Source organism: Hemitrygon akajei, chromosome 5 (genome assembly GCF_048418815.1).
Source record: "Hemitrygon akajei chromosome 5, sHemAka1.3, whole genome shotgun sequence".
Classification (NCBI taxonomy): Eukaryota; Metazoa; Chordata; class Chondrichthyes; order Myliobatiformes; family Dasyatidae; genus Hemitrygon; species Hemitrygon akajei.
The window spans coordinates 19,778,260-19,794,751 of NC_133128.1; the positions used below are offsets into that span (position 1 = coordinate 19,778,260).

General features: G+C 42.3%; 1 protein-coding gene across 3 annotated transcripts in view; it reads left to right on the forward strand.

Annotated features, from left to right (window-relative positions):
• Positions 1-16,492, forward strand: part of LOC140727522 (bromodomain and WD repeat-containing protein 1-like) — a 150,396-nt gene that overhangs the window by 83,621 nt on the left and 50,283 nt on the right. For all 3 annotated transcript variants that reach the window (XM_073044923.1, XM_073044924.1, XM_073044925.1), the window contains one exon: positions 15,680-15,860. In XM_073044923.1, coding sequence (XP_072901024.1) covers positions 15,680-15,860 — 181 coding nt within the window. The remainder of the gene's footprint in view (positions 1-15,679; positions 15,861-16,492) is intronic.

Below are 16,492 nucleotides of genomic sequence, written 5' to 3' on the forward strand. Positions count from 1 at the left end.
GACCGCTCGTTCTGGACTTCCCCAACATAGGAAACAATCTTCCTGCATCTAGTCTGTCCAATCCCTTTAGAATTTTATACGTTTCAATACGATCCCCCCTCAATCTTCTAAATTCTAGTGAGTATAAGCCTAGTCGATTCAGTCTTTCTTCATATGAAAGTCCTGCCATCCCAGAAATCAATCTGGTGAACCATCTTTGTACTCCCTCTATGGCAAGAATGTCTTTCCTCAGATTAGGGGACCAAAACTGCACACAATACTCTAGGTGCGGTCTCACCAGGGCCTTGTACAACTGCAGTAGAACCTCCCTGCTCCTGTACTCAAATCCTTTTGCTATGAATGCCAACATACCATTTGCCGTCTTCACCGCCTGCTGTACCTGCATGCTCACCTTCAATGACTGGTGTACAATGATACCCAGGTCTCGTTGCACTTCCCCTTTTCCTAATCGGCCACCATTCAGATAATAATCTGTTTTCCTGTTCTTGCAACCAAAGTGGATAACCTCACATTTATCCACATTAAATTGCATCTGCCATGAATTTGCCCACTCACCTAACCTATCCAAGTCACCCTGCATCCCCTTAGTATCCTCCTCACAGCTAACACCGCAACCCAGCTTCGTATCATCCGCAAACTTGGAGATGCTGCATTTAATTCCCTCGTGAAAAAAAAAAGTTGAATTTCCCCATGGGGATGAATAAAGTATCTATCTATCTATCTATCTAAACAACTGGGGTCCCAGCATTGAGCCTTGCGGTACCCCACTAGTCACTGCCTGCCATTCCGAAAAGGTCCCGTTTACTCCCACTCTTTGCTTCCTGTCTGCCAACCAATTCTCTATCCACATCAATACCATATCCCCAATACCGTGTGCTTTAAGTTTGCACACTAATCTCCTGTGTGGGACCTTGTCAAAAGCCTTTTGAAAATCTAAATATACCACATCCACTGGCTCTCCCCTATCCACTCTACTAGTTACATCTTCAAAAATTTCTATAAGATTCGTCAGACATGATTTTCCTTTCACAAATCCATGCTGACTTTGTCCGATGATTTCACCTCTTTCCAAATGTGCTGTTATCACATCTTTGATAACTGACTCTAGCATTTTCCCCACCACCGATGTCAAACTAACCAGTCTATAATTCCCCGGTTTTTCTCTCCCTTTTTTAAAAAGTGGGGTTACATTAGCCACCCTCCAATCCTCAGGAACTAATCCAGAATCTAAGGAGTTTTGAAAAATTATCACTAATGCATCCACTATTTCTTGGGCTACTTCCTTAAGCACTCTGGGATGCAGACCATCTGGTCCTGGGGATTTATTTGCCTTTAATGCCTTCAATTTACCTAACACCACTTCCCTACTAACATGTATTTCCCTCAGTTCCTCCATCTCACGAGACCCTCAGTCCCTTACTATTTCCGGAAGATTATTTATGTCCTCCTTAGTGAAGACAGAACCAAAGTAGTTATTCAATTGGTCTGCCATATCTTTGTTCCCTATGATCAATTCACCTGTTTCTGACTGTAAGGGACCTACATTTGTTTTGACCAATCTTTTTCTTTTCACATATCTATAAAAGCTTTTACAGTCAGTTTTTATGTTCCCTGCCAGCTTTCTCTCATAATCTTTTTTCCCTTTCCTAATTAAGCCCTTTGTTCTCCTCTGCTGGTCTCTGAATTTCTCCCAGTCCTCAGGTGTGCTGCTTTTTTTTGCTAATTTATATGTTTCTTCTTTGGACTTGATACTATCCCTAATTTCCCTTGTCAGCCACGGGTGCACTACCTTCCCTGGTTATTCTTTTGCCAAACTGGGATGAACTATTGTTGTAGTTCATCCATGTGATCTTTAAATGCTTGCCATTGCATATCCACTGTCAACCCTTTAAGTATCATTTGCCAGTCTATCTTGGCTAATTCATGTCTCATACCTTCAAAGTTACCCTTCTTTAAGTTCAGAACCTTTGTTTCTGAATTAACTATGTCACTCTCCATCTTAATGAAGAATTTCACCATATTATGGTCACTCTTACCCAAGGGGCCTCGCACGACAAGATTGCTAACTAACCCTTCCTCATTGCTCAATACCCAATCTAGATTGGCCTGCTCTCTAGTTGGTTCCTTGACATGTTGGTTCAGAAAACCATCCCGCATACATTCCAAGAAATCCTCTTCCTCAGCACCCTTACCAATTTGGTTCACCCAATCTATATGTAGATTGAAGTCACCCATTATAACTACTGTTCCTTTATTGCACGCATTTCTAATTTCCTGTTTAATGTCGTCCCCAACCTCACTACTACTGTTAGGTGGCCTGTACTTAACTCCCACCAGCGTTTTCTGCCCCTTAGTGTTATGCAGCTCTACCCATATCGATTCCACATCCTCCAGGCTAATGTCCTTCCTTTCTATTGCGTTAATCTTCTCTCCAACCAGCAATGCTACCCCACCTCCTTTTCTTTCCAGTCTATCCCTCCTGAATATTGAATATCCCTGGATGTTGAACTCCCATCCTCGGTCATCTGGAGCCATGTCTCTGTGATCCCAACTATGTCATTCATTAAGAACTATCTGCACATTCAATTCATCCACCTTGTTACGAATGCTCCTCGCATTGACACACAAAGCCTTCAGGCTTGTTTTTACAACACTCTTCGCCCTTATACAATTATGTTGAAAAGTGGCTCTTTTTGCTTTTTGTCCTGGATTTGCCTGCCTGCCACTTTTACTTTTCACCTTACTACTTTTTGCTTCTACCCTCATTTTACACCCCTCTGTCTCTCTGCACTTGTTCCCATCTCCCTGTCACATTAGTTTAAATCCTCCTTAACAGCAGTAGCAAACGCTCCCCCTAGGACATTGGTTCTAGTCCAGCCCAGGTGCAAACCGTCCTGTTTATACCATTCATTAATTACCGTCCTGTTTATAACATTTTATGACTGTTGGAAAATAGTTGATGTTTTGGATGTGAGATCTTAAAAAATTGAGAAAAACAGTTAACCATGAACATTTAAAGTTTCAATTGTTACATGTATCAAAACTGTTACTAATGTCTGTAGTGTTCTTTCTTTCTTTTTCAATCTTTTTATTATTATTATTATTATTAATATCAACATAATAAGATTGATACACAGATAATGGGATTACAAACATACACATTTCAACTGAACATGAGAGAATACATAAGTTACAGTATAAATGAGTCTTCCCAAATCATGGACGATACAAGTAACCAATAAACAAGGCAAACCTAGGTATATTGTAATATGTATTTTAAAAAAAACAGAAAACAGAAAAAGAAATTTATGCAAAAAAAACTAATCTAACAATCTAATAACTAATAAGAAAAAAAAGTAAAAAGAAAACGGAAAAAGAAAAAATGAAAAAAAAGGGCTGTTTATAATATCTAACAAAGATACAAAATCATCAGTGTAGTCAACTCCGATCCTCTCAACATATGTAAAATCAAAACTGGAAAAACAAATAGGCTTGGAACAGGGTCATATTACATCATATGAAAATATTGAATAAATGGTCTCCATATCTTTTCAAATTTAATAGAAGTATCAAATACAACACATAATTTTTTCTAAATTTAGACATGACATAGTTTGAGAAAACCAATGAAATACGGTAGGAGGATTAATTTCTTTCCAATTCAACAAAATCGATCTTCTAGCCATTAATGTAAGAAATGCAATCATTCGACAAGCAGAAGAGGATAAATGAAGTGAGTCTATCATTGGTAAACCAAAAATTGCTGTAATAGGATGAGGTTGTAAATCAATGTTCAATGCCGTGGAAATAATATCAAAAATGTCTTTCCAATATTTTTTCAAAAGCGGACAAGACCAGAACATGTGAGTTAAAGACGCTATCTCTGAATGACATCTGTCACAAATAGGATTTATATAGGAATAAAAATGAGCCAATTTATCCTTGGACATATGAGCCCTATGCACAACCTTAAACTGTATTAATGAATGTTTAGCACATATAGATGATGTATTAACTAATTGAAGAATTTTATCCCAATTCTCAATAGGGATAGTAAGGTTAAGTTCTCTTTCCCAATCATTTTTAATCTTATAGAAGGGCTCTGAACGTATCTTCATAATTATATTGTAAAGTTTTGATATTAGCCCTTTCTGAGAAGGATTTAGTTCAAACAAATTCTCCAAAATACCTGAAGACACAAGATTTGGAAAAGTAGGAAGTACAGTATTTAAGAAATTCCTAATCTGTAAATATCTAAAAAAAAATGAAATCTAGGCAAATTATATTTATTAGATAATTGTTCAAAAGACATAAAACAATTATCCAAAAATAAATCGGAAAAACGTAGTAATCCTTTAGTCTTCCAAGCTGAATAAGCTTGATCTATAATAGAAGGATAAAAAAAGCAATTGGATACAATAGGAATATTTAAAACAAACTGAGTCAACCCAAAAAATTTCTGAAATTGAAACCATATACGTAAAGTATTTTTAACTATCGGATTGTCAATTCGTTTCTGCAATTTAGAAAGAGCAAAGGGAAGAGAAGACCCTAAAATAGAACCCAATGAAAATCCTTGTACAGATTTAATTTCCAGGTTCACCCAATGAGGGCTAAAAGATAAATCCCAATCCTTTAACCAGCACATCAAAATTCGGATATTGACTGCCCAATAATAAAATCTAAAATTAGGCAATGCCAATCCACCTTCCTTCCTTGCCTTCTGTAAATATTTTTTATCTAATGTAGGATTTTTATTCTGCCATATATATGAGGAAATTTTTGAATCAACATTAGCAAAAAAATTTCAGAATAAAAATTGGTACCGCTTGGAATATATATAAAAACTTGGGTAAAATAACCATCTTAATAGCATTAATCTGACCTATCAGAGATAAAGATACTGGTGACCATTTAGTAAACAAACATTTAATCTGATCAATTAGGGGTAAAAAATTAACCTTAAGTAAGTCCTTATAGTTTTTGGTGATTTTAATCCCTAAATAAATAAGAGTCATTAACTAATTTAGAAGGTAAATTTCCATAAATTGGAACCTGTGTATTTAAAGGAAACAATTCACTCTTATTAAGATTTCATTTATACCCGGAAAAATTACTAAATTGAGCCAACAATGATATAACTGCAGGAATGGATTTCTCAGGATCAGAAATAAATAATAAATCATCTGCATATAATGATAGCTTATATATATCCGTCCCACGATTAATGCCAAAAATGTTCTGTGATTCTCTGATAGCAATTGCCAAAGGCTCTAAAGCAATATCAAATAATAATGGACTAAGAGGATAGCCTTGTCTAGTACCCCGAAATAAACGAAAAAAGGGAGATCTTTGATTGTTAGTAAGCACCGAGGCTACTGGAGTATGATATATCAGTTTAATCCAGGAAATAAATGTCGGACTAAAATTAAACTTCTCAAGCACAGTAAAATGAGTATGGCCATTCAACTCTATCAAATGCTTTCTCTGCATCTAATGAAATGACACATTCTGAAGTGCTATGTGAAGGAGTATAAACAATATTCAATAATCTCCTAACATTGAAAAAAGAATAGCGATTTTAAATAAAGCCAGTTTGATCTTCTGAGATAATTTGAGGTAATACCTTCTTCAGCCTGGATGCCAGTAAATTGGAAAAGATCTTGGAATCTACATTCAATAGGGATATTGGTCTATAGGATGCACAGTCAGTAGGGTCTTTATCTTTCTTCAATATTAAAGAAATGGAAGCTCCATAAAAAGATTGTGGCAGATTACCCAATCTAATTGCTTCTTCAAACACCCTGCATAACCAAGGAGAAAGAGTAGCGGAAAAACATTAAAAAAATTCTACAGTATACCTATCTGGACCTGGTGCTTTCCCAGAATTCATAGAGGAAATAACCCTTTTAATTTCTGCATCCGTAATAGGAGTTTCTAATATTGAAAGATCATCTGATGATAATTTTGGAAAATGCAATTTCCCAAGAAAATCAGACATGGTATTATAATCATGAGGGAATTCAGAATGATACAGGGAGGTATAAAAATCTTGAAAAGATTTGTTTATCTCATCATGGTTAACTGTCAGATCCCCATTCTGCTAACGAATCTTAGTAATTTGACATTTAACCGAAGCATTCTTCAATTGACTCGCTAACAGTTTACCCGATTTATCACTATGTATATAAAAATCAGATCTGGTTTTCATTAATTGATTTTCAATCGAAGATGTAAGTAATAAACTATGTTCCATTTGAAGTTCAACCCTTTTTTTGTAAAGCTCCTCACTAGGAGTAGTCGAATATTTCTTGTCAATCTCTTTAATTTTTTCAACCAATAAAAAAGTTTCCTTCTTAATGCGTTTTCTCAGACCAACGGAGTAGGAGATAATCTGTCCACGTATATATGCTTTAAGTGTCCCAGAGTGTTCCACAAGAAATATCATCCGTGGAATTAGTTGAAAAGAAGAAATCAATCTGTTCCTTCATAAATTTAATAAAATCCAGATCCTGCAATAAGGTAGAATCAAATCGCCATTGTCTAGTATTAGAAGTTGTATCCGTAAATTTAATAGAAAGTTTGAATGGAGCATGGTCAGAGATGGCTATAATATCATAATTACAACCAATTACCGATGGAATAAAACAAGAGTCAATAAAAAAATTAATCAATTCTCGAGTAGGAATGATAAACATGTGAGAAAAATGAAAACTCTTTGTCCTTAGAATGCCAAAATCTCTAAATATTAAAAATTCCATTATAAGTCAAAAAAGAGTTAATATAAGTGGCCGACTTATTAGGTAAAATCTGAGTAGATATAGATCTGTCCAACAAAGGATTTAAACAACAATTAAAGTCACCACCCATTATTAGCTTATATTCATTTAGATTAGGTAGAGAAGTAAATAAGGACTTAAAAAAATTGGGATAATCCACATTTGGAGCATAAACATTAACCATAGCAAGCTTTTTGTTAAAAAGTAAGCCAGTAATTAACAAAAATCTACCATTCGGATCCGAAAAAATATCGTGTTGGACAAATGCAATAGAGGAGTCAATAAAAATTGAAACTCCCCTTACTTTAGCATTTGAATTCGAATGGTACTGTTGACACCACCAAAACCTTAAAAAAGCGATACTTGTCCTCTTTCCTCACATGAGTTTCTTGTGCAAAAATAATATGTGCATTCAGTCTTTGGAATACTTTGAAAATCTTTTTCTGTTTAATCGGATGGTTTAAGCCATTAGTATTCCAAGAGATAAAATTAATGGTCTGAGCCATATTTCTGAAATCAACCCTTTGGTATAGAAAGGGTTAACCAAATTATGAACTCATGCACCCGGAAGAGGAACAAAAATAAGGGGCGGACCCGGAAATGACAACAACGCTGACGTTTTAGTAGTTTAAAATCAGCCCAAATGAAAAAACTAAGAAAAACTGGTGTAAAGAGCATAAGATTTAGAAATAGACCCCCACCCCCCCCCACCCAAGAGGAGAAAAAGTCACCCCAGCCAGGAAAAGGCTGGGGAAAAAAGAGGAATGAAACTAAATCTACCCCCATATCAGCAGAAGGCAACTCCGTATATAAAGGATAAAAAAAGATCCACCCAATCTCTAAAGAAATAATAATCACTATATTGAAACCAAACTTCTTAATATAATTGCTAGTAAAAAAACCCAAAAAGAATAGAATCACTAGTAACTTATAAATTGGGTTAAAACCCAAACAAACCAAAAAAAAATTTAAACTGTGATAAGAAATGCATTATAGGAAGAAGACGAGAGAAAAAAAATGGCGAAATAAAAAAAACCAAAAATATTTTAGAGAAGAAACCGCCATCTTAGTAAAAAAAACATTCACCTTCGAAGGATTAATAATAATGACCAAAAATAAAGTACAGTGATTAAAGTAAGTAAAATAAAAAGATTAGTACATCAAAAAAAAACTTTAGATAGAGTATAAAATGTAGAGTAAACCTACACCAATAGCCAGAAACAAAATCTGGTTTTGGAAACAAAAACCATCTTACAACGATCAAAATCACTCATTTATTGAAGACGAGAATCAGCAGCAGTAGGGAAGTTCTCATTCAGAAAGCTTCTCGCTTCAGATGTAGAAAAGAAAACACGCCGAGATGCATTGGGAGGCGAGATTCTGAGCTTTGCAGGGTATAAGAGCGCAGGTTTTAGATTTTTCTCATAACATTCAGATATCAGAGGTTTAAAAAGAAACCTTGCCTTCATTACTTCTGGACTAAAATCCTCCACTAATCGAAAATCAAATTCTTGGAATTTGACCATCCCTACACGCCGAGCCACACGAATAAGTTGCTCTTTAACATGCACATATTGAAATCGGACAATTACAACCGGTGGTTTAGCTGAAGCACTTGGTGATCGACACATAATTCTGTGAGCGCGATCAAGTAATGGAGGACTGTCTGGGAATACAGAAGGGAACGCATCCTTTAAAAGTTGAGCAAAATACTTTGAGGGGTCCCCTTGTTCAATACCTTCCGGGAGACCAAGTATGCGTAAGTTCTGTCTTCTGGACCGATTTTCAAAGTTGACACGCTTGGCTTTAAGTGTTTCCACCTGTTTAATCGTCGAAGATAATTTCTGCTCCAGTTTTTCGATTATCAAGTCTCGCTTCCGAGCGTCCTCTTGCAAAGTTCTGATTAGAGCTTGCTGCTGGTTAACTACTGAATCAGTCTTATCCATATAATCCTGAAAAGCCTTTATATCTTGTTTGAAAATTCGTTGTTGTTCTTCAAATTTTTCATTTAAAACCTCCAATAACATTTCATAAGTCAATTCAGTGCGCTTAGGATCGGTCTTTTTCTTCTTCCCGTTAGAATCTTTCCCAGGGTCTCTCCCTTTAGATCTCAGAGCCATTTCTGTATTCATTTCTTCAAAATTCACAATAAACTCTTAAAGCTAAGTCCAAAAAAGTAGCAAGAATCTTTTGGTGTAGGTAAAAGTAAGTTAAATAAGGGTGATCATAGGTTAAAAGTAAAGGTTATGGAGCGAATCTGAAACAGTGCTCACTCCATGACCGTCTGTAGTGTTCTACGGTGAAGTTTTTACCGGTGTTGACCCATAAGTTTGAATTCACTATAATCAGAGTTTATTAACCTACGATATGAATTTAGTGAGCACTTCTGTACCGTTTCTGTTTTAGAACTTTAAGGGGCCAGAACTGACCACAGTATTTTAGAATAGATCTAATTAGTGTCTTGAAGAAGGACAGTCCAAATCCCTTAATTTTTCATATTGTATTGCGCAAGCTATGCAATTTAATGCCGTATTTTGTCTCTGCTACTTAACGGCATATTTGCTTCTTTCTTTGGACATTTAAAATTTTATTTGCTAAATGCAGGAATATTTCCATTTCTCATTTATAGTCTGGTTGTATTCATCATTTGTTGCTGAATTGTGTATGGTGTTGTTGCATATTTTATTAACCTTATTATCCTTCAAATACGTATCATCTACACAAATATATTTCTTTCTAATCCTCCAGAATCTTAATACGTAATCACAACAAAGAGTCCCATGAGGTCATTCTAGTCAGAATCAACTGAACTGGTAGAATAGTGCAAATATTTAGCTTTCCTGCTGTGAAATCCCATAAATTTGATACTGTAGTGATGTACTACACACAGCGCTGAAATAACGACACGCAGTCAGTAAGTCGTTTCGAGACTAGTTTATTCAAACTTCGCAGCGCTGGTCTCACAGGAGACCTTGCCCACGCCCAGGATTACGGCTGCACAGGTGGAAGGTCAACTGAGGAAGATCTGTACCAGCAAGGCGGCTGGACCGGATGGAGTTTCCCCACGATTACTGAGGGCCTGTGCGACTGAGCTGGGAGAACCACTACAGCACATCTTCAACATGAGCCTGGAGCAGAGAAGAGTACCCAGACAGTGGAAAACATCCTGTATTGTCCCGGTTCCGAAGAAACCACAACCAAAGGAGTTGAATGACTTCAGACCTGTTGCCTTGACGTCGCACGTTATGAAGACCATGGAGTGGCTGATAATACAGAATCTGAGGCCACAAACCAGGTACGCCCAGGATCCTCTTCAGTTTGCATATAAGGAGAAGGTGGGAGTGGAGGATGCTATCACGTATTTGCTGCACAAATCACTCTCTCACCTAGAGGGGGTCAGTTGTGCTGTGAGGATTACATTCCTTGACTTCTCTAGTGCCTTTAACACCATCCAGCCCAAGATCTTAAGGCACAAACTAACGGAGATGGGAGTAGACTCTCACATGGTGGATTGGATAGTGGACTACTTGACAGATAGACCTCAGTATGTGCTGTTGGGAGACTGTAGGTCTGACACGGTGGTCAGCAGCACAGGGGCGCCGCAGGGAACCGTACTCTCTCCGGTCCTGTTCACCCTGTACACATCAGACTTCCAATATAACTCGGAGTCCTGCCATGTGCAGAAGTTCGCTGATGACACGGCCATAGTGGGGTGTGTCAGGAATGGACAGGAGGAGGAGTATAGGAAACTGATACAGGACTTTGTGATATGGTGCAACTCAAACTACCTGCGTCTCAATATCACCAAGACCAAGGAGATGGTGGTGGACTTTAGGAGATCTAGGCCTCATATGGAGCCAGTGATCATTAATGGAGAATGTGTGGAGCAGGTTAAGACCTACAAGTATCTGGGAGTACAGTTAGACGAGAAGCTAGACTGGACTGCCAACACAGATGCCTTGTGCAGGAAGGCACAGAGTCGACTGTACTTCCTAAGAAGGTTGGCGTCATTCAATGTCTGTAGTGAGATGCTGAAGATGTTCTATAGGTCAGTTGTGGAGAGCGCCCTCTTCTTTGTGGTGGCATGTTGGGGAGGAAGCATTAAGAAGAGGGACGCCTCACGTCTTAATAAGCTGGTAAGGAAGGCGGGCTCTGTCGTGGGCAAAGTACTGGAGAGTTTAACATCGGTAGCTGAGCGAAGGGCGCTGAGTAGGCTACGGTCAATTATGGATAACTCTGAACATCCTCTACATAGCACCATCCAGAGACAGAGAAGCAGTTTCAGCGACAGGTTACTATCGATGCAATGCTCCTCAGACAGGATGAAGAGGTCAATACTCCCCAATGCCATTAGGCTTTACAATTCTACTGCCAGGACTTAAGAACTTTTTTAAAAGCTATTAATGCTTTTTGAGATAGTGATTTAGATGCATATCATATTTTTTACTGAGTTAAGTATTGTATGTAATTAGTTTTGCTACAACAAGTGTATGGGACATTGGAAAAAAAGTTGAATTTCCCCATGGGGATGAATAAAGTATCTATCTATCTATCTATCTAATCCGTAGCGCCCGTCCTCTCCGGGCGGAAATGACATCAGAGGTGCATTACCAAAGTCTCTCCCCGTGCGCTGGCTATTTGTGAGCCAGTTTGCCTGCGCAGAAAGTGGGTCGCCACATAACCCTCCGCCCCCCCGCCAGAACCGGTGATACACCCCCCAATGTCCAAAGTCTGGATTGGCCACAGTTTGGGAGGTCTGCCTCTGCACCGCGGTGCCTGAACCTCGACCGGCTAGGCTAAGTCCACCGTGAAAACCTCCTCTTCCCCCCAATGTCCAGAACATACGTGGACCCGTTGTTGTTGATCACCTTGAACAGCCCCTCGTACAGCTGCTGTAGTGGTGCCCGGTATCCGCCCCTTCGTACAAACACAAACTTACAGTTCTGTAGGTCTTTGGGTACATGGGTCAGGGTCCGTCCGTGCTGTGAAGTTGGTACGGGGGCCAGGTTGCCGAGCCTTTCGCGTAGCCTGTCCAGGACTGCTGTGGGTTCTTCCTCTTGCTCCCTTGGGGCTGGTATGAACTCTCCTGGGACGGCCAGGGGCGCGCCGTACACCAACTTGGCCGACGAGACGTGCAGATCCTCTTTGGGCGCTGTGCAAATTCCAAGCAGGACCCAGGGAAGCTCGTCCACCCAGTTAGGTCCTCTCAGGTGGGCCATGAGAGCCGACTTCAAGAGACGGTGGAAGTGTTCCACTAGTCCGTTCAACTGTGGGTGGTAGGCAGTAGTGTGGTGTAGCTGCGTTCCCAACAGGATGGTCACAACCGACTACAGGCTGGAGGTGAACTGGGCGCCTCTGTCGGAGGTAATGTGGGCCGGTACCCCAAAGCGGGCTACCCTGATTGCGATCAGTGCTCGGGCGCAGGAATCGGCAGATGTGTTGGTGAGCAGGACTGCCTCTGGCCACCTCGTGAACCGGTCTACCATAGTTAGGAGGTACTGCGCTCATCGGGACACTGGTAGGGGGCCCACGATATCCACATGAATGTGGGTGAACCTCCGGTGGGTGGGTTCGAACTGCTGCGGTGGGGCTTTAGTGTGTTGTTGCACCTTGGCTGTTTGGCACTGCGCGTACGTTCTGACCCATTCACTGACCTGCTTGTGAAGTCCGTGCCACGCGAACTTGCTGGAGACCAGCCGGACGGTTGTCCGGATAGATGGGTGCGCCAAACCATGTATGGAGTCGAAAACTGGCTGCCTCCAGGCTGCCGGGACGATGGGGCGAGGTTGGCCGATAGCCACGTTGCACAGGAGGGTCCTAGCACCTGGGCCTATGAGAAAGTCTTGCAGCTGCAAACCCGAGACTGCGGTCCTGTAGCTGGGCATCTCGTCGTCTGCCTGCTGTACCTCTGCCAGTGCTGCATAGTCCACCCCCAGGGACAGGGCCTGGACAGTTGGTCTGGAGAGTGCGTCCGCCACGACATTGTCCTTTCCCGAGACATGCTGGATGTCCGTCGTGTACTCGGAGATATAGGACAGATATCGCTGCTGGCGAGCCGACCAGGGATCGGACACCTTCGTGAACGTGGAGGTCAATGGTTTGTGGTCCGTGAACGCGGTGAACAGCCTGCCTTCTAAGAAGTACCTGAAATGCCGGATTGCCAGATACAGTGCCTACAGCTCCTGGTCGAAAGCACTGTACTTGAGTTCGGGTGGCTGTAGGTGCTTGCTGAAGAATGCCAGGGGTTGCCAGCGCCCCTCGATGAGCTGCTCCAGCACCCCACCGACTGCTGTGTCGGATGCGTCCACCGTGAGTGTGGTCGGAATGTCCGTTCTGGGGTGCATCAGCATCGCGGCACCTGCCAAGGCTTCCTTGGCTTTAACGAAAGTGGCCACGGCCTCCTCATCCCAAGTAATGTCCTTGCCTTTACTCGACATCAGGGTGTACAAAGGGCGTATGATACGGGCTGCTGAGGGGAGGAAACGGTGGTAGAAGTTCACCATACCAATGAACTCCTGCAGGCCTTTGACCGTGTTGGGCCGGGCAAAGTGGTAGATCGTGTCTACCTTGGCAGGCAGAGTTGTTGCCCCGTCTTTGGTAACCCTGTGGCCCAGGAAGTCGATGGTATCGAGACCGAACTGGCATTTGGCCGGGTTGATCGTGAGGCCGAAATCACTCAGGCGAGAGTAGAGCTGGCGGAGATGCTCCTGATGACAACTGCTGGCTATAAGGATGATGTCCAAATAGATGATCGCAAAGTCCAGGTCGCGTCCCACCGTGTCCATTAGCCGCTGGAACGCCTGTGCGGCATTCTTCAGGCCAAACGGCATTCGGAGGAACTCAAACAGGCCGAACGGGGTGATGTGTGCTGTTTTGGGGATGTCTTCAGGGTGCACTGGGATTTGATGGTATCCCCGGACGAGGTCTACTTTGGAAAAGATTCTTGCCCCGTGCAGGTTTGCTGCAAAGTCCTGTATGTGCGGCACAGTGTAGCGGTCTGGAGTTGTAGCCTCGTTCAGTCTGCGGTAGTCGCCGCATGGTCTCCAACCCCCGGCTGCTTTGGGCACCATGTGCAGGGGGGAGGCCCATGGGCTGTCGGACCGCCGTACGATCCCCAATTCCTCCATCCTCTTGAACTCCTGCTTCGCTAGGCAGAGCTTTTCCGGGGGGAGCCTTCGTGCGCGGGTGTGGAGGGGTGGTCCCTGGGTCGGGATGTGGTGCTGTACCCTGTGTCTGGGCATGGCTGCCGTGAACTGCAGTGCCAGAATCGATGGAAAGTCCACCAGGATTCTGGTGAATTTGTTGTCCGACAGTGTGATGGAGTCCAGGTGCGGGGCCAGCAACTTGGCTTCACCCAGGGAGAATGTCTCTGGAAAGTCTCGGCATGTACAAGTCTTTTCCCTCGCAAGTCGACCAGCAGGCTGTGAGCTCGCAAGAAGTCCACCCCCAGGAGTGGTTGGGCCACGGCGGCCAGTGTGAAGTCCCACGTGAACTGGCTGGCGCCGAACTGCAGCTGCACTGTGCGGGTGCCGTAGGTCTGTATCGTGCTGCCGTTTGCGGCCCTCAGCTTGGGTCCTGGCTTCCTGTTGCGGGTGTTGTACTCCGTCGGGGGCAAGATGCTGATCTCCGCTCCGGTGTCGACCAAGAAGCGGCGTCCCGACTGTTTCTCTCGACTGTTTCCCCCAGGCGTACAAGAGGCTGTCCTGGTGGCCAGCCGCCATAGTCATTAGCGGCAGCTGGCCCTTGCAGGGCGGGCAACAACGGCGGGCTTTTGTACCCCACTGCTGGTGGTAGAAACACCACTGTTCACTGGCCTCCTCACTCCTGCCTTTGTGTTGTGTGTGCCCCACTGCCGGGCCTGGTCTGGTCCGCTGTTGGGCGCGTGGCCTGATAACCTGACCGACGGACGCCACGCTCTCCCTCTTGGCTTTCCACAGCACATCTGCCTGGGCCGCCAGCTTCCGGGGGTCGCTGAAATCAGATGTATGTCCTCGGGCAGTTGCTCTAGGAACGCTTGCTCGAACATGAGGCAGGGCTTATGTCCGTCAGCCAGGGACAGCATCTCGTTTATCAATGCTGACGCCAGTCTGTCTCCCAAACCGTCCAGGTGAAGCAGGTGGGCACCTCGCTCATGCCGTGAGAGGCCAAAGGTCTCAATGAGCAGCGCTTTGAATGCTTCATATTTGCCTTCTTCCGGGGGTGACTGTATGAAATCTGCAACCTGGGCGGCCGTCTCCTGGTCAAGGGCGCTCACCATGTGATAGTAACGCTTGGAATCAGAAGAGATCTGCCGAATCTGGAACTGGGCTTCTGCTTGACTAAACCACACGTGTGGTCGCAGCGTCCAGAAAGTCGGCAGTTTTAGGGAAACTGCGTGATCAGATGAAGAGTCGGTCATCTTTGGTCCAAATCCCGTTTGGACTGTCGGGGTCACCAATGTAGCGATGTACTACACACAGCGCTGAGATAACGACACGCAGTCGGTAAGTCGTTTTGAGACTAGTTTATTCAAACTTCGCGGCGCTGGCATTTAATCCCTAGCGCCCGCCCTCTCCGGGTGGAAATGATGTCAGAGGTGTATTACCAAAGTCTCTCCCCGCGCGCTGGCTATTTGTGAGCCGGTTCGCCTGCGCAGAAAGTGGGTCACCACAATACACTTAATACGTGATTTATCAGGAAGCTTTCATTTAGACTGGAAGACATATAAACACAAAATAAACCTACCATGAAGTCAGCTTTGAAAAAAAAAGTCATAAGGAAATTATATTGCTTCATATTTCCACTTTCATAAGCAGAAAAAAAACTATGTAATTGTGTCATTTATGCCTTTCAAAAGGAATGCTTAAATACCAGACATCTCCAATGAACATGAATTTAATTTTCTTTTGTTTTGTGTTTAGTGATTCATCCAGTGATTATTCAGACTGGACAATGAATGCAGGAAATAATCTTCAGCCACCCAAAAGACCAAGCAGGCGGCGAGCTCCACGCTTACTGAGTAGCTCCGATGATGAACATGATGATAAAGCCAATGAACTTTGGACTAAAAAGATAAAGAAACCCAAAGGAAGACCACGAAAGGTAGCAGCAACTCATTGTGGGTTTAAAAAAAAAAGTTCCCCAGCATTTAAAGAAAGAATAACATTTTCTGTATTGGCAACGTAAGCCAGGGCAGGCACGAAACTGATATGATATTACTGCTATGCTGAGAGTGATGAGTAGCTTGATGCTCCTGCATTATAGTTAAAGTGACATGCAGTCACTTAGTTAGCATTTCTAAGGGCATCATGCCAATGAAAATATTTGAGCAAACATATTGTACATTATGGAAATTCAATTGAAATAGTTTGAATATGAATGGGAATATTTTCATGGAGTGGAACAACAAAAGGAAGAAAGGTAATCAAGGATAGACAATAATCCAAATCTGTCATAATCGGAACAGCCATGATCTTATGGGATGGAGGAGTAGGCTTGATGGACCAAGTGGTCTACTCCTAATTTGTCTTTGTTTTTGTGTTAACACGAGTTCTTCCTCATTATATTGAAGGAACCAAAAATGTATATGCCAATGAGTACTTTAAACTGAATCTATCTTTCTGATGCTGCTCTACCTACATCCATTAATGGCTATGTAATGTCGTAATTGTTATTACCATGGCAGTATATAAAAATCTATTACTAAACTAATATTTCAGAATCAGAATCAGGTT